The sequence below is a fragment of the Pelodiscus sinensis genome, chromosome 5, assembly GCF_052426305.1.
Source record: "Pelodiscus sinensis isolate ZL-2025 chromosome 5, ASM5242630v1, whole genome shotgun sequence".
Taxonomy (NCBI): domain Eukaryota; kingdom Metazoa; phylum Chordata; order Testudines; family Trionychidae; genus Pelodiscus; species Pelodiscus sinensis.
Window position 1 is genome coordinate 24,629,441 of NC_143056.1, and position 27,758 is coordinate 24,657,198.

At 44.8% G+C, this 27,758-nt stretch overlaps 1 protein-coding gene across 2 annotated transcripts in view; it reads right to left on the reverse strand.

The window, feature by feature from the left end:
- Positions 1-721: 721 nt before the first annotated feature.
- The window catches only part of HHIPL1 (HHIP like 1), a 38,019-nt gene continuing 10,982 nt past the window's right edge, over positions 722-27,758 (reverse strand). For both annotated transcript variants that reach the window (XM_075926596.2, XM_075926595.2), the window contains exons 3-9: positions 24,886-25,029; positions 23,505-23,833; positions 21,111-21,237; positions 20,861-21,006; positions 6,780-6,861; positions 4,485-4,567; positions 722-1,484 (exon numbers count right to left, since the gene is read on the reverse strand). In XM_075926596.2, coding sequence (XP_075782711.2) covers positions 865-1,484; positions 4,485-4,567; positions 6,780-6,861; positions 20,861-21,006; positions 21,111-21,237; positions 23,505-23,833; positions 24,886-25,029 — 1,531 coding nt within the window. In that variant the 3' untranslated portion in view covers positions 722-864. The remainder of the gene's footprint in view (positions 1,485-4,484; positions 4,568-6,779; positions 6,862-20,860; positions 21,007-21,110; positions 21,238-23,504; positions 23,834-24,885; positions 25,030-27,758) is intronic.

Here is a 27,758-nt window from a genome sequence, read left to right on the forward strand (position 1 = left end):
TACTATGGGCTGGATTTGCCTCTTGCTTACAATGTGTAAATGCAGGTAACTCCAGTGATGCCAATACAATTACTCTGGTGCTAGTGAGATGAGAAGACTTTCTGAATGAAATTTCACCCAATTTATAGAATTTAACACAATTCTTCCAGGCACTACAGGTGATTCTGGGTAGGATTCTCTATTCATGTAAAGAGATGTAATTCCCACTTCAGTCAATACACTTACATCAGCCACAAAGGTAGTGAAAGGAAAATCAGGCCCCTGGCTTCATTTTCCTTTTTAAGCCAAACTTTCAACACAAAGTTATCTCCATGTTCCACAAAAAACCCCACAGACTCACAGATGCTTGAAGCTTTTTCTACAGGTGTCAGAACAGCTTAACAGGCGATGTGAATGTCTGGCTAAACAAAACTTTAAAATATTGCCATTTGGGAATGTGTTTCAGCAGAATGCTGCCAGACATAGCTGGGGGAATGCTGTGCCACATTCCCAGCTGTGATGGCAAAGGGGTGCCTTTTTCTATTTCATAATCACTAAGGCTGTGTCTAGACTACATAGCTCCATCGACGGAGCCATGTAGATGAGGGTTGTAGGCAAAGCCTAACATGACATGAGGATGTTTCTTCTTTCACCCATAAAAAAAGAAAAACCTGATCCCTGGTCACACACATGCTCAAGCGATTATATTCTGTACCTTCTCTCTCCTCCCAGCACACAAGACTGCAAGTTTACTTAAATCATTTATAGCATCCTCAGGGATAAATACACCATATTCAATACATCCATTGTTTAAAGGGGGGGTGAGAAAGATGAGTTTAATTCAATTCTACCCTTCCCTTCTTCCCAATGTTCTGCAATTAGTTTTCAGTTTACATCGTCTTCATGGCTGCATATCACTCCTGCATCTTCTTTGTGAGAGCAGTTGTGTTTGCCAATGTCTGCGTGTGTGCATTCCAGCAGGTTCTTTTCCTGCCCAGTGCACTGAACATCATCCAGAAGAATCTGAAGTGAACGTCCTTCCCCAAACTCTGCTCTCTTGGTTGCCCGGACAACATAAGGGAACCCTAACTGGCGACACACCACAGCTGCTGCCTTAGAGTTCCACAAGTCATCACACACCGTACCCCACTCTCCATTGATGTAAACCTCTACCCTTCCCCGGTCCCTTCCTCTTGCTTGCCTGTTCATCAGTCGCACGGCACCATTCAAGAGCTGTGGGGGAGACAGGGTGCTGGCAGGTTTGGGTTTCCTTCTCCGTCCTCTCCTTTCCCCACTCTTCCCCCCTTTCCTAGACTTCGGAGGTTTGGTTGTTGGTGTTCTGGAGGTCACCTGTACTCTATTTTGATTTCTTAGTAGGTTCAAGATTTGTTCCACCCAATCTGCAGTGGTGGCATGAGGTGTTTCTGCAGTTGGCCAACCCCTCCCTGGGGCTTTGGTAGTAGTCCTTAGTCTAGGAGGTTGAGTTGGAGTTTTCACAATCAGTTCTTATTGGGGAAAAACAGAAGCAACAATAATGAGTCTATAAATCTAGTACAATAGTTTAAAATGACAACATAAGAACAGTCATAACTTATAGACCCACTGTATTTAACTCCTCTGATAAAGTTTGCTTTCTTGAGTAGTTAGACCAACACTGCATCAGCTTAAAAGTTTCCAGTGCTTTAAGAATGTCTGGCTGCCAGAGATGACTACACACAGTTCAATGCCAATAAATAAGAGAAAAATGGAAACTAAATTTCCATGCACAGTTTACTGCCAAAACTAATGCATGGACACATCAAAAGTCAGACTTGAATGCTGAAGACTTCTGGTAAGACTCAGAGTTACTTCGCAGTCCCTCACCCCTGCAGAAAGCATTTTTAAAGACAGGCTTTTACTTCTGCTGTCCTCATCATTACTAGATTGTGAGAGCTCCAGCCCCCCGACTCCCCCGCCCCTCACACACACACAGTGCCAGTTACTTTATTCAGTGTGGCTGGAATCACAAACATTAACAATCAGTTCTCTCTGGTAACTTCAATGTGCAAAAAGAGCTGAGTTTCCAAGATAACACAAAACAGTGCTGTTCCCCTCACCCACCCTAAACAGCCTTGAACTGCACAGGTTGAAAATATTTTACTGTTGCAGTTTCCAGGAATTACTTACTTAAGAAAAACTTAAAAAACAACAAATAGACTAGTAGCACCTTAAAGACTAACAAAACATGTACATGGTATCATGAGCTTTTGTGGGCATAGGCCACTTCAGATGACAGGAGTTTTAGAAGTCCAGATTCATGTTTTGTTAGTCTTTAAGGTGCTACTAGTCTATTTGTTGTTTTTAAAAATTTTCCTGTTACAGAATAACTCGGCTATCCCTCTGAAGCTTTTGGACTTGCTTATTCATTCTATTTGTAAGTTAAAAATAAATATAGGCTAGTCAAAGGGATAGTTGCTTTAGTCAGAATAATAATCAACCACACAGCTCTCTCAATGTTATGCACATTTGCAAAAATGTCAAAATTCTGCTACTTAGCTATGCACTTCCCCTCCATTCTCACTCTTCATCCTTTTTAATATGCAGAGGGGGAAAAAAATGTCATCTACTACACACTCCTAAATAATCAACATCCTAAACTGGCCAAGTTTTGAAGAGGCTCAGAATCTCGTGTGTTGGCAGGGAGACCCTATTTGTAGCATGCAAAGCATTCCCTATTCTACAGGCTCAGCTTCTGAAAATAGAAAAAAAAATCGGGGAAACTGACAATACAGAAAAGAGGTTATCACACTCTTGAAATGTACATGTTTGAGTTTAGGATGTGATCTAGCAATGCACTCAGAAACTCTGGAACTCATTAATTGATAAAGTCTATCATTATGCAATATTACACTTAGTAACAAGCAGTCAAAAGGGACTGGTAGGTTTGCCAAAGCCAGAAGTTCAGCTGACTATCTGACTGAACTGAATCTTTTGAGAGCATTTTCCTCATCCTTTCCCGACCACTAAGTAACAGTCGCTCAGATCCCATCTCTTCCAATGAGCTCCTTTCCAGTCTGCTAATAACAATACTTTTCACTCTAAGAAGTGCTTCTGCCTATTCAAAGGTACTCCAAAATCTACTATTTTCCTAATAGAAAGCACTATAGAATTTGAGATTGCAGTGAAGAGATAGCAACAGACAGGGCTTAAATTCTCACAAACTGTTTCCAAAAACCCCAGGGTTCCGGGCTTGGGCCTGCAGTAAGTACTACAACTCTCACAGATATGAAAATATTTATTAGGGCTGTCAAGCAATTAAAAAAATTAATCATGATTAATTGTACGATTAATCACATGCAATGCCCCTTGTAAACGCTGCGGTGGCATTTCAAAGGGGTAGCGCTGCGGAAGCCTGGGATTAGCTGGAGTCCTTAGCTGACCGCAGGCTCAGTGCAGCTGCTCCTTGGAAATGTAGCAGTGGCTTTTCCAAGCAGCAGCACCACGGGAGCCTGGGACCGGCGCTTCAAAGGGGAGCATAATACGGAGCCGGGGATCAGCTGAAGTGTCCAGCTGATCCCAAGCTCCATGTTGTGCTGCCCCTTTGAAGCGTCAGACCGGTGCTTCAAACGGGCAGTGCTGTACAGAGCTTGGGGTCAGATGGGGACTTCAGCTGATCCCAGGTTCCTAATGCACTGCCCCTTTGAAGCGCTGGAGTGATGCTTCAAAGAGGCAGCGCAGCGTTAACACTTACGATTAACGCATTAAAAATTAACGTGTTAATCCTTCCCTGTGTTAATCGCAGGTGTTAACGCACATCAATTGACAGCCCTGATATTTACTGGAACCGTGCTCTGGAAAGCGCTAGTTTAATTTAAACCCAGGAAACAGGGAATCCAGGCATTTTAAAGCTGGTATGCACATGGAGCCCAGAGTCCCCAGCTGATCCTGGGTTCCACCTGGCATTTCAAAGCAGCAGCGCCACACAGAACCCGGGGTCAGCTGGGGAGTCCCCAGCTGGTCCTGGGCTCCAAGCGGTGCTGCTGCTTTGAAATGACGCCAGGCTCCACACGGCACTCAAAGTGGCAGTGCCACATGGAGCTGTTGACCCTGGGCTCCATGCAGCACTGCCACTTTTAAGTATCCCATCTTCTCCCTATTTTGATAGAGGCAGCAAGGAGGAGGGGGGGGTAACTAGTTGATAAGGCATTTGCTTATCAGATAGTCGACTAGTCCTTTAGATTCCTAGTGTAAGCCTGCCATCAGTGACTTTCCAAAGGTTACACAGGAAGTCTACAGTGCAGCAGGGGTCTAAATAAGCATCTGCAAAGTCCTAGGGCCTTGGCTAATGCACCCGCCATCCTTCCGCTACTTATATTAAAAATGTGTTGGAAGAAATTAATTTTAAAGATACACTGGGACTGAAGCTCTGGGACTGAAGTTCTGAGCGGCTTGCACATCCAAAAAGATTATGCTGGTTTTAAGTTAATACGTATAGATAAAAAATTAGGAGCAACAACAATACTCACTCTCCTTCGGCACAAACTTTATGAGCCTGCTTTTCACTTTCACTTGCAAAGGCTCAGTGCGGCATTTTCCTGGGGGTGCTCTCCTGAGAAAGAGGGACACAGCGCAGGATGAACTGCTTTCCAATGGTATAGCAGCATTCTTTGTTTCCATTGCTTTTAAATGAATTTTGCACTTGTGAAAAAAATCTATTTAAATGACCCAAATGAATTCTTATGCCCCACCAACAAAATAGTATTCTCTCCATAGATCAGAGAGCTCAAATATTCACAAGCATGTGCAGTATTTTGATAGCATTTTCTTTATCAATACTGAATCCATCAAAGTGAAAATTAGTGGGTTCAAAGCAATAAAGAAAGATACGAATCAAATTGAACAGAAAACGATATAAAGCTATACAATGTTTGTTAGATAGCTGAAATGATTGTCATGTTCACATGCAAATTTCTAAGCCATCTCCTTAGAAACCAGATGGCATGCAATCATATATTTAAAATAAAAAAAACACCTCACTTCACTTGGACCACAATTCACATAACAATAGAAAGGAACCAGAAAGAATTATTTAAAACAGAAAACAAAAAGAAACTTGCTGATCCCAGATATCACTTTAAACAGCATTATAGATGTAATTAACTTCAAATTAAATTTTTACATTCAGGGTCCCTTTCAAAGAAGCATTCTTTTAAAATGTTGCATTCATTTGTCTGAAGCTTGTTTGCCATTGCAGTGTCCCTCGCTTTTGAGAAATTATACCCAGTACATTAGATACTTTTCCCTCTGATATTTGGTTTGTTATTTAGGGCTTCTAAGAATTTTCAAAGCAATGCAGCAGTGGGATAATATAGTCTAACTACTGAGCAGCATATAATGCCTTCATAATTAGAGTCGTGTGCATTTGCTGTGTCTGAAAAAAGACGACTGTAGCCAGACACAAAGGATACCTCTCTCACTTATTGACTTGCAGATACTTAGGATTAGGGTACTATATTTTTGTAAGCTTGCATATAAACCTTTATTTTTTCACTCTCATGCTCTATAATGAGAACTACTAAGGACACTTTCATTTGTAATTTACAGATTGTGTTGTTTTTCAAATTTTTAAATGTTTCTGCGTGGTTAATACTAAATTAGCACTGTACTTTGTATTTCTAAAAATGATGCCCATAGTTTTAAGATGCTCATTTGTACCACAGAAATGGGGAGTATCTTTTTAATAGATGCTGCAGTGTGAGAGAAATAATCTAAATTGTTTGAGCTGATGGGCACAAACTCACTAGTCTGCAAAGGAGTCAGCAGAAAAAAGAAAAGGGTAAAATTCTGGAATCAGAAGGTATCAATATCTCTCTACTTATCTGATTGTATATTCTCTAGAAATATGGAGTTTTCCCATGTTGACTAAAAAAAGATGGTCAGAGAGCTGACACCCAAAGTTAGTTTATTTTTAAATAAGCACAAATCTTTAAAAACCTACTAAGGCACATTTATCTTTAAAACCCTACTAGGCAGGCATTATTTGATCCTTTAATAGTCATATTTTCATTAAATCTATAAATCCTCCCCAAGATTCTACTATTTTGTTATTGTCCCAGATACGACAACTCCATTTAATAGCAAGAGAGCCAGAAAGTGAGCCCTTGTCTCTGTGCCGCTGTCCAGGCTAGTTCCACCATTAAACCAATAGCATAAACAGCGGGGGGTATGAGTTTTTAACTTTTTTCTGTTTTATTTATAGAAAGAGGTGGTGCTAAGATTAGGCTGGGCTGCGTCCTTTAATTCACATGGAGAGGACCCTCTGTGGATGTGGATCTTGCACCTCTCGTATAGAAGACATCAGCCAACTGCAGAAGGTGCTCTGTGAAGGAGGGATTTGCATAGGAGAGAGCAGATGGGCCTGTTGGGAATATATCAACCACCTTGACAAAGGCAACATCAGCATAGACAGAAGTCTTGAGGCTCCACCATCCCTTAATACAGCAGCTTTGGAGAGACTTGATGCCCACAAAACCAGCTGCTGGCTTTACAAAACAGAAACTGAATAATCTTCACACCCAGGAAAAATATACAACCACCTTCAAAGCAAATCTCTGGATCACCTGCCAATGCAGACTCCAACTCTGCAGAAGCCTAGGGCATCCACTAAGAAGTTTAGTTGAATATGAAGCCAGTCCCTATTTACACTGATTTACTCTTTAGCAAGGGACCAAGGTGAAAAAAGAACAATTTATTTCAGCCATAACTATCAAACCCAGGTCCACAGAATCAAATTAAGATATTGTAACAAGAGCATTTCTTACCGTGAGGTGTCTACTATTTTGTAAACTACTCCATTGGGAGCAGTGGCACTTGGTATTCCAGTAGACATGAAGTAAAGTTCTCCTTAGAAAAACAAATAAAGACAAACATGAAAACTCTGAATGTAGCCTCAGTGCTCTATAGGGCAACAGCATAAATTCTGTATCCTAAAGCAGCACAGTTTCATCACCAACAGCACAGCTTCAAAGAAAGCTAAGAATGATAGAGAGAGATTTTTTGATACATAAACGATAGCTTACTGATTAACGTATGCATATATTTATAATCTACATACATACAAAAAATGACTTTATAGAGATACCTATTAACATCAAAATAGTACTTTGACAAATTTCTTTTAAATATTACGTCTAAGCTTCCTGCTGTCTTCTTAACAATCATCCATGCAATAACTTTGTGACTTTAAAATAATCATTCTGAGTTTCAATTTTCAGTGTGAAACAAATTAAAATTAACATTGCTCAGTTTTGTTATCTTTTAAACCAAATAGCCCATTGGAGTAACGTATGTAGAGGCAAGACTGTGATTGTTGCTTTCTGAGCATACTCACAAATATGAGAGGTATATCTCATGAGCAAGGCACATGGATTTGGGATAATGGTAAACAACTTCTACAAACATGTTTGATTTTTTAAAGGATTTTTTTTTAAACTGTGTATGTGTCCCTCTTATGCACCCCTTGTGCAAATACTTTAGCACACATTTACTGGCTGAAATGTCAATTTCAAAGTGATTAATAGAAGTGAATTTCAAATTCAGGCTCCTGAGTATTTGTACCAGGAATCTTACTCTGTGTATTATTGCAGTGATTCACAAATTGTGGCCCGCGGACCCATAGTACTCCACAACGGTATAGTAGGGAGTCCGTGGAAAGTTTAAAATAGAAATTAAAATAAGTGTGCAGTGTACAAAAATGCTTATGTATTCAATTAATAAATATTCATATATTGTGTAATTATAAATATATATTAAATATTTAGTCTCATGATCATGTTACGTGAATATAACACCCCTCTCTAATGGTTCAAAAGCTATTAGCATGGTGGGAAGGGTTTAGTTGGGCTAGAGGGTCTGTAGTGTTGGAAGCCTCCATATAACTGCATCGGAAGAGAAACTGGTCATGTATCCTATGCATCCAGTCGGAAAAAAACTGAATACAAAATACAAAAGACAGGAAGAGAATGGGCTACACAGCAAAAATTACTCTGTGAAAATATTAAAATAATTGGAGAAAATAGATTTTTACAAGGATAAATCTGACCAAATAAATTAATTACAGATTATTCATACAGCTCTCCGTGCCAGAGAGAATTTTATGCCAAAAATCATGGATTTCCCCTCTGCTCTCAAAACACACTTGGTTCATCAGTCTGCCTGATGGAAAGACTGTACATTTGGGTTCCTCACCCTGCCTTGCAGTGATTAGCTTCTAATCTGCTGAGAATATTCTCTGGGTTCCCTATCCCCAAAGTGCAGAGGAAAGGGGAGAAAGAAACAGGCACAGACCTGCTAATTGGGAGAAGCCTTGAGGGTATGCCTACACTACCACCCTAGTTCAAACTAGGGTGGTTAATGTAGGCAACCGAAGTTGCAAATGAAGCCCGGGATTTGAATTTCCCAGGCTTCATTTGCATCTTGCCAAGCACCGCCATTTTTAAATGTCCGCTAGTTCGGACTCCATGCCTGCGGCTACACGCGGCACGGACTAGGTAGTTCGGATTAGGCTTCCTATTCAGAACTACTGTTACTCCTCATGGAACGAGGTGCTAAACTGCCTGAAAAGCCTCCTGTGCATGTTATGAAGAGAAGCAGTAGCAGTAGAGTTGAGATCAAAGAATCCATGGGTATCGGTGGGAATCAAAGATTTTTGTGTGCAAAAATTCCCAACTACAGAGGGAACCTTGAGATTTGCTTCTGGATTTTAAACAAATTTTGCCATGCCCATGACCCATCAATAATTTTTCCAAACATTTAATTTGAAAAATAGTCACTGCCCTACTAACAAGGTTAACAATGCACAAAGGAATGGACCCAAGCACATAACCTGACTGTTATGTGTGCAGAATGTATCCACCCATACACCAGGCACCACCTCTCTCCAAATCATTGATTTAGGATCCTCCTTCAATTTATGCCAATGCCACAAATACCTCAAGATGATTTGTGTTTTGTCATTGCTCAGGAGCCTGCTCCACACTCATCAAAGCAATAATCCCGAAAATAAGCATTTTAGTAATAATCATTTTGCCACTCCAATCACTGATTGCTAAAGTCATACACCATCTCTGGACAGCAAAAGGGCTCAAGAGAAGATTATATACCCTGAACTCAGTAGAGGAAAGTATTAATTTAGTGATATCTTTTCTTTCCATTACAGGTTGTACCTCTCTAGTCTGGCACCATTAGGACCTGACCTGTGCCGAACCAGAGATTTTGCTGAACCATGAGAGGTCAATATCATCTAGCAACATTACCAACACTTGCACTGCTTACTGGGCTTTTAAAAGACATTTGGGGTAAATTAGAGCTAAATAATAGCATAGAACACAGAGCCAGGACTGGTGGTTGTAAACAAATTTTATGGGACCACAGGAAACTTGGCCACACCCACAATAAGTGAACATCCAGCTAACTAAAATCATACTGGACCATGGATGTTACCAAACCAGAGAGTGCCGCACTAAACAGGTTCAACCTTTACATGAAATGAATACATATCGAAGAACTAGACCTACTAATAGATTACAAACTAGGGATGTTAAATATCGGTTAATTGAATAGTCGAGTAACCTCATGAATATCGGTTACTCAGCTATTCCCCAGGGGTGGGGCCAGCAGTCAATGCACTCTAGCCTCACTCCCGAGGAGCCTCCTGCCATCTGCATCAGAGGCAGCAGTGCAGGGTGCCAGGAGGGAGCTGGTCTGCAAGAGGAGCTAGTTTAAAACCGCCTACTCTCGTGGAATGGCTGCCTGCTTCCCTGTGCTGCTGCCTCTGATATAGAGGCAGCAGTGCGGGGTAGCAGCAGTACTTGTCTGAGGCGGGGGGAGGAGGGGTCCTGAGCTCCCAGACCTGGCGTGAGCCAGAATTGAGCCGCCTGGCTCCTAATGCACTTTAAATGCAGGGATGCAGCAGGAGTAGGTCTGAGCTGGGCTGCTGGCCAGCCTGCTAAAAAATTTACTGGTGGGGGACGGAGGAGAAATGCATGTAGTCTATAGCATTAACCTATAAGCTTTTGCCTATCTGTTAATCGACTATACTATTATATCCCTATTTCAAACCTGATACTCCGCTTCACCTTGTACAGTCTCTTATTCCAGTACTATGTAGGTATAAAAAGCTACAGATAGTATTTTACATCCACTTTGCACTCCATTGGGTATGTTCACATTTTGTTTTAAAACCCCTGGCAGAGACAGCAGGTATACACTACGGGGACAAGTTGCTCTAAGCTACACCATTTGAGTTATGTTAGTCCCTCTCCCCACTCCCACCCTCCAGTGGATCTACCCTGTAGTGGAGACAAGCCCTGAGTCTCTGGGATTATCTAAGCCATGGGGGAATCGATATAAATTACATGACTTCAGCTATATGAATAATATATCTGAACTTAATGTACTTCATGTACTTATTGTAATGTTTGCACTGCAGTGTGTCAATGGGAGATGTTCTCCTGTAGACTCCCTTTGCACTTGGTATTCCGGTGGAGTTCTGAAGTATATGCTAGAGCAATCAGCAGTCAATTTATCAAGTGTATATTAGAACCCTGGTTGGACTGATCGCTGCCTGTCAACCTGACTGGTAGTGTAGACATACTCTTAGAGCAGTTGCGCCCGCCGACAACCCGGGCTGGCCCCGCCCCCGCCCCGCGGCGCACTGGAAGCACCGGCCCCAGGCGCGCAACACTCACCGGCGCCTGGTGCATGGCGCTCGGGCGGCCCTAGCCCCGGGGCACATGCAGGCGCGCGGCGCCAGTGCCGGCCCCAGTCACGCAGCTCGGGCGGCGGCGCCAGCCCCGGGCCCATGGCACAAGGGGCTCGGGCGGCCCTGGCCCTGGCGTGCCCCAGGACACGCGGCCCCGCCCCCGGGCGCCCGGCGCGTGTGTGGCCCCGCCCCCGGGCGCCCGGCGCGTGTGTGGCCCCGCCCGTAAAGGTGTGTGGCCGGGAGCCCGTAAAGGTTGGGGACCACTGTCTTAGAGCCTTAGACCACAGACTTGAGTTCACGCGGTGGTGCAAAAAACAGCAGTGTTGACGCTGTAGTCTGGGTTGGAGCTCTAGCTCTAAAACCTAGGAAGAGGATAGGCTTCAGAGTCCAAGAACAAACATCTGCACAGCTGTTTTTAGTGTCTTAATACATGGTATGACTGAGGTTCTGAAACTCTCTGTACCTAATTCAGCACAGTCAGTAGATGTCAGATTCTGAAGGGGAAAACTCCATCTTGTCCTACCCCAGGATTTGAGACTTTCTTCCAGAGGTTTTAAAAAACACAGTACAGATATACCCGTTCTATCCACAAGGCGAAGGGCAATGGAGAATCAGATTCTACATGCCTGTAAATTGGAGATGTGAAAGTAACAGCTCCACACTGTGCCATTAGTCTTAAACTTAAAATAAATTAGGGTTAGATTAAATTATCCACTTATTTCAGATAAATTGTCATAGAATAAAAAACACGAACGTTAGTTAATAAAATGCATTATAACCTCAAATGGAAGCTCTTTATCTAGCTACTATTTAGATCAATAAAGTGTTTTAATTTAAATAGAAAAAGAAATAAATACACATTATTATTGTTATTCCACTGCATCCAGATCAAACTTTATGGCTATGTCTACATTGGCATGATCTTGCGCAAATACTCTTTAACACAAGAGTTCTACATTGGCGGGATGCTCTTGTGCAAAAGCAGGAGCCCGGAACCATTTTGGAGAGGGCAAAAGGGCACCAGCCCTTTCCGGGGGTAGGAGCTGGAGCTCCTTTGAGACACGTGCTTAAAGGGATCTCCCTGAACAGCCGTTTCTCTCCTGCTGCGAGCTTTAGGACCTCTTGCAGGGACTGACAGCCGTAGCAGTTCTACTTGTGGTTGCCCTCTGCCTTGTTGGACACCACAGCCTTGTGCCTTAGTGCCATTAGCTGATTTTTTGACCTCAGCTCTCTTTTTGTGCCATGGAGCCAGGGGTGGCCTTGTGCCTGCTCTGGCCCCTTTCAGCGATTTTGGAGTGCCTGCAGCTGCTGCTCTATGCTGCTGCACTCCTCATCCAGGACATCGAGGCGCAGGTCACTCTGGACTCCCTCACCAGGGAGGCCAAGGCATCCCTGTGCCATCCCCACCCCACCATGGAGAGGCCCTTGTGGAGACTGGACACTAGTACCGACTGGTGGGACCAGCTGGTCCTGGGGCAATGGGACAACTAGCAATGGCTCCGAACTTTTGGATGCGAAAGCAGACGTTCCTGGAACTGTGTGCCTGGCTCGCCCCTGCACTCCAGAAAAGTACCACCCGGCTGCGGGCACCCAACCCTGTGGACAAGAGGGTCGCCATCGCGCTCTGGAAGCTGGCCACCCCAGACAGCTACCGATCGGTGGCACACCAGTTTGGGGTAGGCAGATCGACCGTCGGTGCCGTCGTCATGTAGGTAAGTCCTGGGGGGGAGGGTGCTGCACTCCATGCCCAGGGACAGGCAAGACTCCAGGCTGGGGCGATGGGGAATGCCCCATCACCCAGGGGTCTGAGTTGTCCCTTCCTTGCACAGGCCTGCTGGTGGGAAGGCGGGGGTGGCCCGTGGAGTGAGGGGGCCCCTGGTGTGTGTGAGTGTGAGAACAGAGGGCATCACGGGAGGGGACCCCCCCCCAAGGGAGCACACACTCATCCTCCCTTATGTGATGTATTTCCCTGTGTTTCTGTGCACCCTTCTGCAGGTCGTCCATGCCATCAACGACATCCTGCTCCAGCAAGTCATCTGCCTGCAGGACGTGGATGCTACGGTGGCTGCCTTTGCTGCCCTGGGGTTCCCCAACTGCGGGGGAGCCCTGGATGCAACCCACATCCCTGTCCGTGCCCCGGAGCATCGAGCGGCCCATTTCATAAACAGAAAGGGGTACTTCTCCATTGTACTCCAGGCTCTCGTGGACCACCGTGGCCGCTTCCTGGACATTTATGCGGGCTGGTCCAGCAGGGCACACAACGCCCGCATTCTACGAAACTCCGGCCTGTTTGGCAGGCTGGAGGCGAACACTTTCTTCCCCCAGCGGGAATTTACTGTCGGGGACGTGCCCATGCCCACGTGTGTTATGGGGGATGCGGCCTACCCCGATGCCCTGGTTAATGTGGCCCTACACAGGGCGGACAGACAACAACCGGGCATGGTTCAATGACCGCCTCAACCGGGCCTGCAACCAAGTGGAGTGCTCCTTTGGCCGCCTGAAAACCCGGTTTCGCTGTTTGCTCACCTGTCTGTAGATGAGTGAGCGGAATGTCCCGGAGGTAGTGGCCGCGTGCTGTGCATTCCACAACATCGTGGAGCGGAAGAGGGAGGCCTTTCTCCTGGCACGGATGGCAGGCGAGGGCCAGGCCTTCGAACAGCCCCGCACAGCTGCCATCCGCCAGGCGCACCACGATGGGGTGTGCATCCGGCAGGCCCTGATGGAGATGTTCTCCCAGGCCCCACAGTCGGGTCACCCCTGTCTCCCTTGACATCTCCCTCCCATCCCCAACTCTTCCCTCCTCCCCTCCCCTTATCTCCCAATAAACAACCAACAGTTTTTTTTGGAAAGCAAACAACGTTTGAACTTTTTATTTACAATGGGGGGATGTAGGGTGGGAGGAGAGGAGGCTCTGAACTGGGAGGGGGAGCTACTGCTGGAAGGGGTGGCCCCTGCGACTGCCTCTGCGGGGTCGGACCAGGACATGGGGGTCAGGCCGCATCGGGGCAGGCAGCACGGGGAGGTGGGCAGGATGGGGTGGATCACGAGGGGGAATTGCGGGAGCAGAAGGGGCAGCAGGAGGGGGCATTGCAGGAGCAGGAGGGGCAGCAGGAGGAGGGGGCACAGGCATTGGTATGGGAGGGATCATAGAATCATAGAATCATAGGACTGGAAGGGACCTCGAGAGGTCATTGAGTCCAGCCCCCCGCCCTCAAGGCAGGATCAAGCTCCGTCTACACCATCCCTGACAGATGTCTATCTAACCTGTTCTTAAATATCTCCAGAGAGGGAGATTCCACCACCTCCCTTGGCAATTTATTCCAATATTTGACCACCCTGACAGTTAGGAATTTTTTCCTAATGTCCAATCTAAACCTCCCCTGCTGCACTTTAAGCCCATTACTCCTTGTCCTGTCCTCAGAAACCAAGAGGAACAAATTTTCTCCTTCCTCCTTGTGACACCCTTTTAGATATTTGAAAACCGCAATCATGTCCCCCCTTAATCTTCTTTTTTCCAAACTAAACAAGCCCAGTTCATGAAGCCTGGCTTCATAGGTCATGTTCTCTAAACCTTTAATCATTCTTGTCGCTCTTCTCTGTACCCTTTCCAATTTCTCCACATCTTTCTTGAAATGTGGCGCCCAGAACTGGACACAGTACTCCAGCTGAGGCCTAACTAGTGCAGAGTAGAGCGGCAGAATGACTTCACGAGTTTTGCTTACAACACACCTGTTGATACAACCTAGAATCATATTTGCTTTTTTTGCAACAGCATCACACTGTTGGCTCATATTCAACTTGTGGTCCACTATGACCCCTAGATCCCTTTCCGCCATGCTCCTTCCTAGACAGTCGCTTCCCATCTTGTATGTATGGAACTGATTGTTCCTTCCTAAGTGGAGCACTTTGCATTTCTCTTTATTAAACCTCATCCTGTTTACCTCTGACCATTTCTCTAACTTGCTAAGGTCATTTTGAATTATGTCCCTATCCTCCAAAGAAGTTGCAACCCCACCCAGTTTGGTATCATCTGCAAACTTAATAAGCGTACTCTCTATCCCAATATCTACATCATTGATGAAGATATTGAACAGTACGGGTCCCAAAACAGACCCTTGAGGAACTCCACTTGTTATCCCTTTCCAGCAGGATTTAGAACCATTAACAACAACTCTCTGACTACGGTTATCCAGCCAATTATGCACCCACCTTATCGTGGCCCTATCTAAGTTATATTTGCCTAGTTTATCAATAAGAATATCATGCGAGACCGTATCAAATGCCTTACTAAAGTCTAGGTATATGACATCCACCACTTCTCCCTTATCCACAAGGCTCGTTATCCTATCAAAGAAAGCTATCAGATTAGTTTGGCATGACTTGTTCTTCACAAACCCATGCTGGCTATTCCCTATCACTTTATTACCTTCCAAGTGTTTGCATATGATTTCCTTAATTACCTGCTCCATTATCTTCCCTGGGACAGACGTTAAACTGACCGGTCTGTAGTTTCCTGGGTTGTTCTTATTCCCCTTTTTATAGATGGGCACAATATTTGCCCTTTTCCAGTCTTCTGGAATCTCCCCTGTCTGCCATGATTTTTCAAAGATCATAGCTAAAGGCTCAGATACCTCCTCTATCAGCTCCTTGAGTATCCTGGGATGCATTTCATCAGGACCTGGTGACTTGCTGACATCTAACTTTCCTACGTGATTTTTAACTTGTTCTTTGTGTATCCTATCTTCTAAACTTACCCTCTCTCTGCTTGTATTCACTACGTTAGGCACACCTCCAGACTTCTCGGTGAAGACCGAAACAAAGAAGTCATTGAGCATCTCCGCCATTTCCAAGTTCCCTGTTACTGCTTCTCCCTCCTCACTAAGCAGTGGGCCTACCCTGTCCTTGGTCTTCCTCTTGCTTTTAATGTATTTATAAAAGGTCCTCTTGTTTCCCTTTATGCCTGTAGCTAGTTTGATCTCATTTTGTGCCTTTGCCTTTCTAATCTTGCCCCTGCATTCCCGTGTTGCTTGCCTATATTCCTCCTTTGTTAGTTGTCCTAGTTTCCATTTTTTATATGACTCCTTTTTTATTTTGAGATCGTGCAAGATCTCCTTGTTAAGCCAAGCTGGTCTTTTGCCATATTTTCTATCTTTCCTACACAGCGGAATTGTTTGCTTTTGGGCCCTTAACAACGTCCCTTTGAAATACTTCCAACTCTCCTCAGTTGTTTTTCCCTTCAGTCTTGCTTCCCATGGGACCTTACCTACAAGTTCTCTGAGCTTATCAAAATCTGCCTTCCTGAAATCCATTACCTCAATTGTGCTGGTCTCCCTTCTACCTTTCCTTAAGATCATGAACTCTATTATTTCGTGATCACTGTCCCCTATACTGTCTTCCACTTTCAAGTTCTCAACTAGTTCCTCCCTATTTGTTAAAACCAAATCCAGAACAGCTTCTCCTCTGGTAGCTTTTTCAACCTTCTGAAACAGAAAGTTGTCTCCAATGCAGTCCAGAAACTTATTGGATAGCCTGTGCCTCGCTGTGTTAGTTTCCCAACATATGTCTGGATAGTTGAAGTCCCCCATCACCACCAAATCTTGGGCTTTGGATAGTTTTGTTAATTGTTTAAAAAAGGCCTCATCCACCTCTTCCACCTGGCTAGGTGGCCTGTAGTAGACTCCTAGCATGATATCACCCTCATTTTTTACCCCTTTTAGCTTAACCCAGAGACTCTCTACACAGCTATCTCCTACATTCATCTCCACTTCAGTCCAAGTGTGTACATTTTTAATATACAAGGCAACCCCTCCTCCCTTTTTTCCCTGTCTGTCCTTCCTGAGCAAGCCGTACCCTTCCATACCAACATTCCAATCATGCGTCCCATCCCACCAGGTTTCTGTAATACCAATGATATCATAGTTGTATTTATTGGTTAGCAATTCCAGTTCTTCCTGCTTATTACCCATACTTCTCGCATTTGTATATAGGCATCTAAGATACTGATTTGATCTTGCCTCCCTGTTGTGCCTCCCTGTTGTGCTCCTTCCCATTATAGGCCGTAGTCCCCCCCATTTCCAACCCATCTCCCAGTCCCGCACATGCAGCACTTACCTGTGGGCTTTGTTCACCTGCCCCCAACAAACCTAGTTTAAAGCCCTCCTCACAAGGTTAGCCAGTCTGTGTCCAAACAAGGCCTTCCCTTGGGATGGCGGGTGCATAGGGCAATGCCATGCTGTAATGTACAGCCTGGCCAATGTGCGCGGTGAGGGCGGTGATGGCATCTGCCATGTGGACGCACTGGGCCTGGAAGTGGCCCCAGGCCTGCTGGCGCCACTCCAGGTCCGCCTCCACCCGGCGTGTGATGGCCACCTCCATGTGTTCGATGGCCTGGACGTGCCGCCAAAGAAGTTGGTCCCGCTGCCGGACCCGCCAGCTTGGTAATTGGGTGGTTGGGGGTGCTGCTGCTGCCGCAGGGCTGGAGGGTCCCCCGCTCCTGCTTGGTCCCGCTGCAGGGAACAGAGAAAAGGATGGGTCAGTCAGGCAGCCCGGCTACCATCCCATATCCTCTGCCCCTGAGCCCAGGTGACACCACAGTACTGTGGCCTGGGCCCACTCGTCCCCCCCCCCATGTTGTATGTTTGCATACAGGACCGCCCCCGGAGAAGGGTTCTCATCCATGTATTGTAACCACCGGTCTGTGTCCTGGCCCCTTGGGGGGTGGGAGGGCGCGTGTGTTGTGTTAACCTGTGGAACTCCCTGCGGATGGAGGCTGTGAGGCTTTGGGCTAATCAATGGTGTTTGACAGGGAGCAAGATGAATCCCCACACAGTGCCTGGGAGCACGTCTGGCAGACGTGGTCTGGGCTCTCAGATCCCCATCACGTGGTATGTCTCCTGGACGGAACCAGGAGTGACTGGGGACTGTACCATCCTTGCAGGGAAACTCAGGTGGCCCTAGGGCCGGCCCGAGCACTTCCCCCACTCCCGCTAGCCCTCACACACGTAGCCCAAGGACACATGTGGCCATAGTGGGGACTTCCCTTGGGGGGCCAGCCAAGGCACCGGGAGCAGGCGAGGGGCTCAGTGGGGGCCACGCTCACAGAGCTGTGTCGTTGTGGTTTTCCCAGGAGCAGCTGGCTGTGCTGGACAGCCAGGCATGGAACAGTGTTGCCGTTCCGCGTGCTGCACCCTTTCCCGGGAGGTGTGGGGTCCTGGCTGGTTCCAGCCGGCATCCACCCTTCCCCCCCAGGTCCCCCGGATGTGTGCGAGCAGCACGGTGCCAGGCGTGCCCTGGAGCTGCCTGCTGCGGCCACATGCCGCTCCGTCACCAGGCTGCACGTGGTTGCACATGCTGCATACTGGTAATGCTACACAGCGTGCAGCTCATGCGGCCTCAGTGACGCTCCTTTCCCCTCCCCCTCAGGCGCCTGGCTCCCCCCGCCCTTGTGAATGCAAAGTGCAACACTCACCAGTGGATCCTTCCCCGGTCTCCGATGATGCCCGGGAGATGTCCAGGCTGCTTGAGAGGACCTCGAGCTGCAGGGTCACGGTGCTGCCCTGGTCCTCCTCCTCCTCTGACCCACTGGGTAGCTCTGGGTCGTCCCCCTCCTCGCTGGGCCTGGTGACGGAGGGGCTCCTGCTGCTGTCCACCGTCACTGATGGTCCCTGGGGTGCTGCCTCTCCAAGGATGGCATGGAGCCGCTAGTAATGGGGGCAGCTGTCATCTCCTGCCCCCTGGCCCTCGCTGGCTCAGACACAGCCCAGGCGCAGCTCTTTGACCTTAGCCCGGACCTGCTTGAGGGTCCGGGCTGGATGACCCTAGTCAGAGAGTGCCTGGGCCATGTGGCGAAAGATGTCCGTGTTCCGCCAATGGGCACAGACGTTGTGGAGGGCCTCTTCCTCTCCCCAGAGGTCCAGGAGGGCCTCGATCTCCCCTGGGGACCAGGAAGGGGCATGCCACTTTGTGCCCCTTGGCGCCTCCTGCGCTGGGGGTACGGGTTGTGTCTCCCCCCCCCCCCCGGAGTGGCCATCCTGGGTGGTCTGGTGGCTGTTCGAGGGAGCAGAGCCGCACGGCAGAGCTGGCTGGCAGAAGTGGCAAAGGTGCTTCTGCCTTGTGGCCTCTGAAGGCTGCTTCTGCCTTCTGCTTCTACCAAGAAGTCCGGAGCTGCCTGAGCATACAAAGAGTCCAAGCGGCCACTAGGGATTTTTTCCGTTTGGATGGCTCTTGCGCAAAATCTCTTGGCTGCCTGTCTACACTGGCCTCTTGAGCAAGAACAGTTGCGCAAGAGGGCTTCTTCCTGAGTGGGAGCGTCATAGTTCTTGCGCAAGAAGCACTGATTTCATACATTAGAACATCAGTGTTCTTGGCAAGAACTCGCAGCCAGTGTAGACAGGCAGCAAGTTTTTGAGCAAAAGCTGCTTTTGCGCAAGATTACGCCAATGTAGACACAGCTATCCAGGAACAACAAAGAGTTATAAAACCCTACATCAAGGATTCTGGCAGGAGTCACTGTGATCAGAAGCCAACATTACATTACAATGGCTAAAAGTACAAACTCCTAAATTTCAATGTAGTGTATGCCGCTGCTTAGCAACCATGCTAAACATCTGTACAGTGTTTCTAACATGTCTACAACTATGAATTGTACTACATGCTTATCCTTACCCCAGCCCCACATAATTAATAATATGAATGTACTAACAAAGTTGACCAATGTCAAATTTTCCCAGATCCTCTCTCCTCCACCTTCTGCACTAACCCTCAGTTTTATAGCATATAAGATCATTCATGTAATATACAAAGCCAGAAACTTATGCTGAAGCCTTTTCGCAAATAAAATTATTTAAAACTAAAGCAAAACTTTGCATGGTGTCACGTATCAGAGGGGTAGCCGTGTTAGTCTGAATCTGCAAAAGCAGCGAGGAGTCCTGTGGCACCTTATAGACTAACTGAAGTTTTGGAGCATAAGCTTTTGTGGACAAAGACCCACTTTGTCAGATGCATCTGACGAAGTGGATCTTTGTCCACGAAAGCTTAAGGTGCCACAGGACACCTCGCTGCTTTTAAAGCAAAACTTTCACTACTACTTTAGCAAAACTTTCAATGACACCAATGGAAGTTTTGCTAGAGTATGAACCTAAAAGCAAAGATACGATTGTCTGCAATTCATACATTGCAAGATACTAAAACAGTGTACAACTTCCATTCTGTTTCACTCCAAAAGGAGATTCATAATATTCAAGGCCAGTATGAGCAGATTTCACTGTCACCACTTACTGTGTCTAATTTTCTGGATTGGACATTAATAATGTCCAATCCAGATCCCTAAATGAGCCGAAAGAATAAGCTGCTGTATCGAACAACAGACTCCTTTCATTATTACCATCAGCCTGGTGGCCACCCAGGTGCCACCACACTGCAATCATTTTTTTTAAATGTCATTGAATCTCAGAGTACAGGCTGCTTGATTTGAGCTTGGTCTATGAAGCCAAAAACAGCACTGTGAGAATTCAGACTTGGTCTGTAGCCCAGGCTCTGAGATCTTCAGCCTTCATGATTTCAGAGCCATGCTCCAGCCTGAGCCCAAACATCTACACTGCACTTTTTAACCTTGATACTCAAGTCTTATAGATTTGTGGCAGTTGACTCCTGTCCAGCCCTGTGCTCTGGTTCATTTACTGCAGTGCAGATGTACCGCCAGAGTCTATGTTTCTTATGGCTTTTTCAAAGTGGAGATTAAGGTTTCCTGTAAATAATATGTTAACATATTTGTCCAGGGCCAGTTGTTCCCCTCCATATGACAATGGGGCATACGATAATGCAAATGAATTTGCAGTAACAAAGTAAACAAATAAAATGGTGAATAACCTCTCTCCAAACTGCTGCTAGGATCATCACTGAATGACACACTGGACACTTAAAGAAGAGAACACTGCCTGGAAATCCTTGACTGCACTTTTAAAAAAAAAATCTGTGAGAACCTGGAATCCTATTTTTTAATATTTGGGCACACTCTGGACCTTACATGAGCTACCACCCAGAATGCATGCTTTTCAACCTAAAGAAGTATTCTTGGTCCAAGGTGTCTTTCTCTGAAGATAAAATACTATTACACTGTTCAGTATAATACAACATGATTACCTGCCTCGTCTTCAGCAAAAGAGATGATGTACTGATAATAATTATTGATAAGCCCAGGGAACATGCAAGTTTGTCCTGTTCCCATGCAAATTTCAGTGTACTGCCATTCTCCAGTGGACTTCTTCTCTTTCAAGGACATTAAACGTCTGTGAGACAAAAAATAATTTGCATCAGACAACTGGACCAGATATTTTTTGCTTACTAGATTAAAAGTGAGACGATTTTTTGCTTGCTGAGCGACTGGACTTACCCACTCATAAAATCACCAAATATGTACAGCCCATTCAGGTTTGGAGACTCACAACCCCGATAGACATAGCCTCCTGTAACAGATTTCCCCATTTTGTGTGGATAAGCATAAATTGGAAGCACATCATCTGTAGAGGGGAGAAGATATTGTGTCTTGTCTTGTTTTAAGTATGATGCAGAACAACTGTTCTGGCTGGTTACTAAACAGAGATGTTTACTATCAAGTTCCCATACAGCTTCTTGTTCTATGCTAAACCAACTTCTGAATGGAATCAAATTTATTTCCATTATACTTTAGCCTTTCAGGTCACTTTCCCCCAAATGGCTGTGATAACTAGGGACTCCTTACTGAGAAACTGACCCAGTAATTAAATGCAGCACAAAATAATGTAATAGTGGACCTAAGGGCCCCATGATTAGCTATATGCTGTCATGGGAGATGTCTCACTGTATTCCTGAGCCTGGCCTCTCCCCTCTAGAACAGGGCTGCAAGCATGAAAGAAACAGCATGTTCACAGCATGTCAGGGGGGATTTCTCATGTCACTCTGAAGCTGAAGAACTTAACCTTGAAACTCCACAAGATAATTGTGGTGACACATCTTGACAGCACTGCCATATTTGATACATTTTTTGTCATGAAATCACCACAAAGCAATGCCAAGGGTTGTGGCTCTCTAGGGCTCCATCTTAAAAGTTTCTTCTCTTCCCCCAAAGTCCTGGCTACAGGGACAAAGAGTAAATGTATGTGGGGGCAAGAGTGCATGTATTTCTCCTAGTCTCTACCCCTCTTCTGTTCAGTGTAATAGGTATTTCTCTTCCCATCCTGTCTTCCCCACACTTGTTTGCTGGGAATCCCAAAGACTTGGCATTTTCCTGCAATCTCTCAGCCAGTACTCCTGAGACTGGCAATTAGCTCTTAAAGAGCCTTAAATGGCAGCTTCATGCTCAGACTTCTGCACTAAAGCTTCATCTCTAGGAAGCAACTTCTGTAGGTGAGCTAGAACTGGAACTGATGAGAGCTGAAGGGAATCCCAAGCAGCCCACTTCTGTCAAAAAAAAAAAAAAAAAAAAAAAAAAAAAGCAACTCGCTGCCTTGGGAACATGAAGGTAGTGTGGGTGAGGAAGACCAGGTGGGAAATCTCTAGTTAAGGTCAAGAAAATTAAGGATCTATTTCCATACAGAAAGCAGGTTACACAACACAACACAGGGACTCGAGCCTAAGAGCTGCCAAGTCTTTCCCCTTCCCTCTAAAACTTCATATAATTGGGCCTCAAATGGTGCGTGTGTTGTAAGGGTCAGAGCAGATGGGAAGCTATGCTGTACAATTTTTATATATATCCATCTAAAGTAGTTACTTCATACCAATGAACTTTTTTATTTAAAAAAAATCTATGAAAGCATCAGAAATTGTTCTGAACATACCATGTCACCAATACAGTAGTTCCTATTAACATAGCTCATAACTAACTGACACACAAATAGGCATTAAAAGGACACTTGAAAGGCTATTTTTTCAGTGGCAGAAGGAAGAGAATTGAGACCTAAAATGTGCCACGTGCCTTCCAAACCATTAACCCACATTTTATAGCTCTTAATGACCTTCCCTGTGTACCAATTCCCTTACAAAGTATTTAAATTCATAGGAAGATTATGTTTATATGGCAAAGAGAAAAAAAGTAGGGCATTGAACAAAATGCAGTGGAACAAACTAAAACATAAAAGGGCCGATTCTTGACTGGTGAAAAACAGTGTCACTCCATTGGCTGCAGTAAAGCTATGCCAATTTACTCCCATTGAAACTGGAGCCCAAAATCTGGATACCTTTATGGCATGACTTGCCATGAGATTTACTATGCTGACCAAGTTGTAGCACACAACATGTGTACTGAGCCCAAGTGTTAAAAATAGTAGCTCAAAGAATCTCTTTTTATGAAGCTAAACCATTTACAAGTTATGGAGATAAATAAGTAAAACATTAATATCTCAGGGGGAAGGAGATGCTAGTGGATAAAGCAAATCACTCTTACTTCCACAGACTTACATATATATGTAGTTTATGAAGCAAAAATGAAATTGTCCCTGGTGCATATTTGTCCAAATCACAGAACTACCATGAAAACTTGGCACAGTCTGGCATAATTAGAAGCATATCTGGCTAAGGAACAGACTAGCCAAGGAATTACAACTCAATTCATTTTTCTTGTAACTCAGAAATGGTAAGTTTTTAAATATAACTTCCCAAATCTGTCTGATCCAGGATAAGGCAGTATATGCTAAATTTTAACACAAACATACATGTTTGCAACTGCACAATCAACCTGTGAAATCAGAAGTCAATAATGGAAGTGCAGGCACCACCCAATATCAGGAACATATTTAGAGTGTATAATTACCTAGTGAAGAATTGGTGCAAAGTTTCTTGTCATAACAGCTGAATCCTTCCCTTGCCCTCCAGCCATAATTTTTTCCTTTCTCTACAATGTCGATTTCTTCAAATTTATTCTGTCCTACATCTCCGCAGAAAAGTCGCCCTTTCCCTTCCTTTGTATAGGGTTCACCCCTATCGAAAGAGCAGCGCCACATATTTCTCACCCCATAGGCATAGATTTCAGGTCGGGCTTTTGGGTCACTAACAAAAGGATTGTCTGGAGGGATTCTATATAGAGGCCCATGGTCATTATTGTCCACATTGATCCGTAACACCTTGCCCAGCAACACTGATCTGTATTTGTTCAAAAGAGAAAGGAGGGGAGGGAGAGACAACAGCCTATTAAACACATATTCTTAATCAGAGACAAGTTTTTTTTTTAAATGCTGTCTATGATTTCGTAAGATTTCAGAACACATAGGTCTTTCGATGCATTAATGTAGTTGAAGTTTATGGGAGCCAACCTACCTACTCGGTGAAAAACAAGTTAGAGCTTTGTCAAAGGCTTTAATGAGATCAGGATTTAGTCTTACATACAAAGGAAAAAATGATTAAGTTAAAAAAAGGATGGCCGTAATCCTGCAAGCATTCACACATTTCACTTTAAATATCTGAATAAATCTATAGACTTCAGTGAGACCACTATGGGAGAATGAAAGAAAAGTTAAGTTGGTAGGTTACTGTATGCAGGACTGGATTCCTAAGTGAATTCATTGCTCATGAAAAATGCCAGATAGATGGAAGCCCTCTATTTACCCCCCAGAACAGGTGGCAGCACCAGTGCAAGCTTCCTCACAGAGCACCAGCAGTAAGAATTAATGGGATCACCCTGAGGATGAGGGCAATTTCCTTGCCCAATCAGACACTGGACTCTTTGCTGCCAACTAGGGTGCCAACTGAAGTGGAGGTTTTTTATTATCTGGACATTTGTGCATAAGCAACTGGACCAAGACCATTTATCTCATTTTGCCTGGGCCACTGGACAGCCTTCAGTTGGTAATGATCTTTTGGGACTACCAACCTGGCAGATTTAAACTGGTGTCTTGGAAGGAAAAAGTTCTACAGTCCCCATCTAAATCCTAGAAAACTGGGCTCAGTTCAATATATCAGCGAGTACTTGTATTAAAGCATCAAATTAAAACCAAAGGTATTTTATAGAATTCCTGTAATGATTACCTTCAAAAGACAAGAATATTGCTTTAAAGCCTGTTGAGGAAATGGGAATTACACGTTTAAGGAAATAATAAATATAACTGAAAAAATATACAGCTCCTCTCCCCAGGGCTCATCTCTTTTATTTAACTGCCTTCTCCCATAAAGCTGCACACAGATTTAGAGGCTCATACTTGTTTTGAGCATTTCCAAATGTCCCAAAAGGATCACCAGCCATGCCGCCATCCCCAGTAAATATGTAAAGATAACCATCGTCTCCAAAGAGCAGCTCTCCTCCATTGTGATTGGAAGCTGGCTCTTCTACCTCCAAAATGATCCTGATAAAAAAGAGGAATAAAGCATTACCAATATGAGGCAAATGATAAGCAAAAGGCAAAGTAGCACAATAGCCCATGTACAACATTTGAGATATGAAACTGTATGCAGCCTAGGGATGTGAAAGTGTAACCTTGTACACAGCGAAGCAATGAGCCTAGGCTCATCAGTTAACCTTCACAGTTACACGCAGGCTCCCGCTATGCACAGGAAGCTGGCTTAAAAGCTGCCTCCCCACACAGCTCAGCTCAGGCTAAGCTTTATACTGCAGAGAAGCCACCCCTGGAGTGGGGCCGGCTGTGAAGTCTCCTACCCAGGAGTGGAGAAGGCAGTCTTTGCCCGCCCAGCATCTAGGGAGGAGGCTTCACTGAATGTAATCGATACCGTTAACTGATAAGCATTTGCTTATCAGTTAAATGGTTAATCATTTACACTCCAACATCCTTAGTTCCAGCATGTTTAAGCAAACAGGTAAATATAGGAAAACCTTATTAAACACACAAATTTTGGCAGTGGGATTCAGGGGCAAGTGTAACACTTGAAGGCTGTGTCTACACTGAGCCACTTATTCCGGAAAATCAGCCGCTTTTCCGGAATAAGCTGCGAGCTGTCTACACTGACCCTTGAATTTCTGGAAAAGCAACAACGCTCTACTGTACAAAATCAGCCGCTATTCCGGAAAAACTATTCTGCTCCCGCTCGGGCATAAGTCCTTATTCCGGAACACTGTTCCGGAAAAGGGCCAGTGTAGACAGCCCAGTAGTCTTTTCCGGAAAAATGCCCCGATCGCGAAAATGGCGATCGGGGCTCTTTTCCGGAAAAGCGCATCTACACTGGCCACAGACACTTTTCCGGAAAAAGGGCTTTTCCGGAAAAGCAGCCTGCCAATGTAGACGCTCCTTTTCTGGAAAAACTGAAAACGGAATAGTATTCCGTTTTAAGCAGTTCCGGAAATTCATGCCAGTGTAGACACAGCCGAAATGTATTTTACTTTCTTATATAAAAAACTGACTATATTTCAAGTTGAGAGTCTCTCATATCTGTAAAAATAATCATATAACAACAAATCACAGTATCCTTCATTTATGTTGTTGCCTCTCCTTCTAAAAGTTTCTAAAGCGCACTGTAAACAGCTAGTTCATCTAGGAATCAATTTATCAACTACTGAACTAGGGATGTAATAGTATAGTCGATTAACTGATTAACCAATAAGGAAAAGCTTAAAGGTTAATGCTATAGACTACACACATTTCCCACTCCCCCTCTCTCTGCCAGTAACTTTCTCAGTCCTGGTGTGTGACGGGTCCAGGATCTACCCCTGCTGCAACTCTGCATTTCAAGTGTATTAAGACTTGGGCAGGCAGGCAGGCAGCCCAGCTCAATTCTGGCTCATGCCAGGTCCAGGAGCTCAGACCCCCTCCTCTCTCCCGCCAGACAGGGACTGCTGCCTCCCTGTGCTGCTACTTCTTTCTCAGAAGCAGCAGCACAGGGCAACAGGCAGCTGGCTCCCTTCACGGACCAACTCCTGCCTGGCACCCCGCGCTGCTGCCTCTGATACGGTGGCTGCTGGCCCCGCCCCCCAGGGACTATAGAATAGTCGACTAACCGATAAAATGTCATGAGGTTACTCGACTATTCAATTAACTGATATTTAACATCCCTACACTGAACTTTATCACTTTTAGATGGGAGAAGCTGAATAGCACATCAAAACTGTACCCAACTGTAACAGCGAAAGCCTGTAAACAATAGAAATCTGCTTTCTGTTCAGCTGCTCCCAGAGCAAAGGTATTCTACAGGATAGCAAGACAAACTGAGTTATTAGTAAACCTGAAGGCAAAGTGAATATACACTTTTTCACTCAACGCTAATTGAACCCCACTTGAGGTTACAGGCCTGACTATCCATCTCTGGACAATATTCACAGTGAAATAAATGGAAACCTTGCCTAAGTAAGGACAGCAGCACCAGGGTTTGCTTTTTTCAGGCTGCAACAAGAATCTATTTTTGTACTGAATAATATTCAATGCTCTCATAAGATTATAATTTTAGGGTCCTATACCAAATTATAAACTGGTCCTGCTTTGTCCTATACACAAAACTTCAATTATCTTTGCATTGTAAGTTTAGAGCATCCGCAGAATCAGATTAACTAGCTCAGAATCTGTAATACATTTTTAATAAGAAAAATGCAACTGTGCTCAAAAATAGTGCACTTAATATGTTTGGCTTGTGCCATAATTCAGTACATGAAGCAATAGAACACCAACATTTATTAAACCAAAACACAGCCTTCAATTATGTCTTGTTTTAGAGCAAATAGGATGCACCAATGCATTGTAATGCAGACTTTTTTAAAGGTATAAGATGACTGCATGCAAAATGTTTTCTTTTTAAAATACTACTACATGCATTTTGATCTAGCATATACAGTCATTAGTGTTACATTTTATGAAGCACTATAAGATATCTCAGGATGCTGCACAATTATTACATATTTCTATCTAGCTTAAGCATTTATAGGGTCCCCGTTACCACAGTATCTAGGCACCTCATAATCTTTAATTAATTTAACCTGACACCACTCTGGCTATGTCTAGACTACATCCCTCTTTCGAAAGAGGGATGTAAATTAGACATATTGAAATTGCAAATGAAGTAGGATTTGAATTTCCCATGCTTCATTTGCATAATCATGTAACGACGTTTTCGAAAAACGCATTTTCGAAAG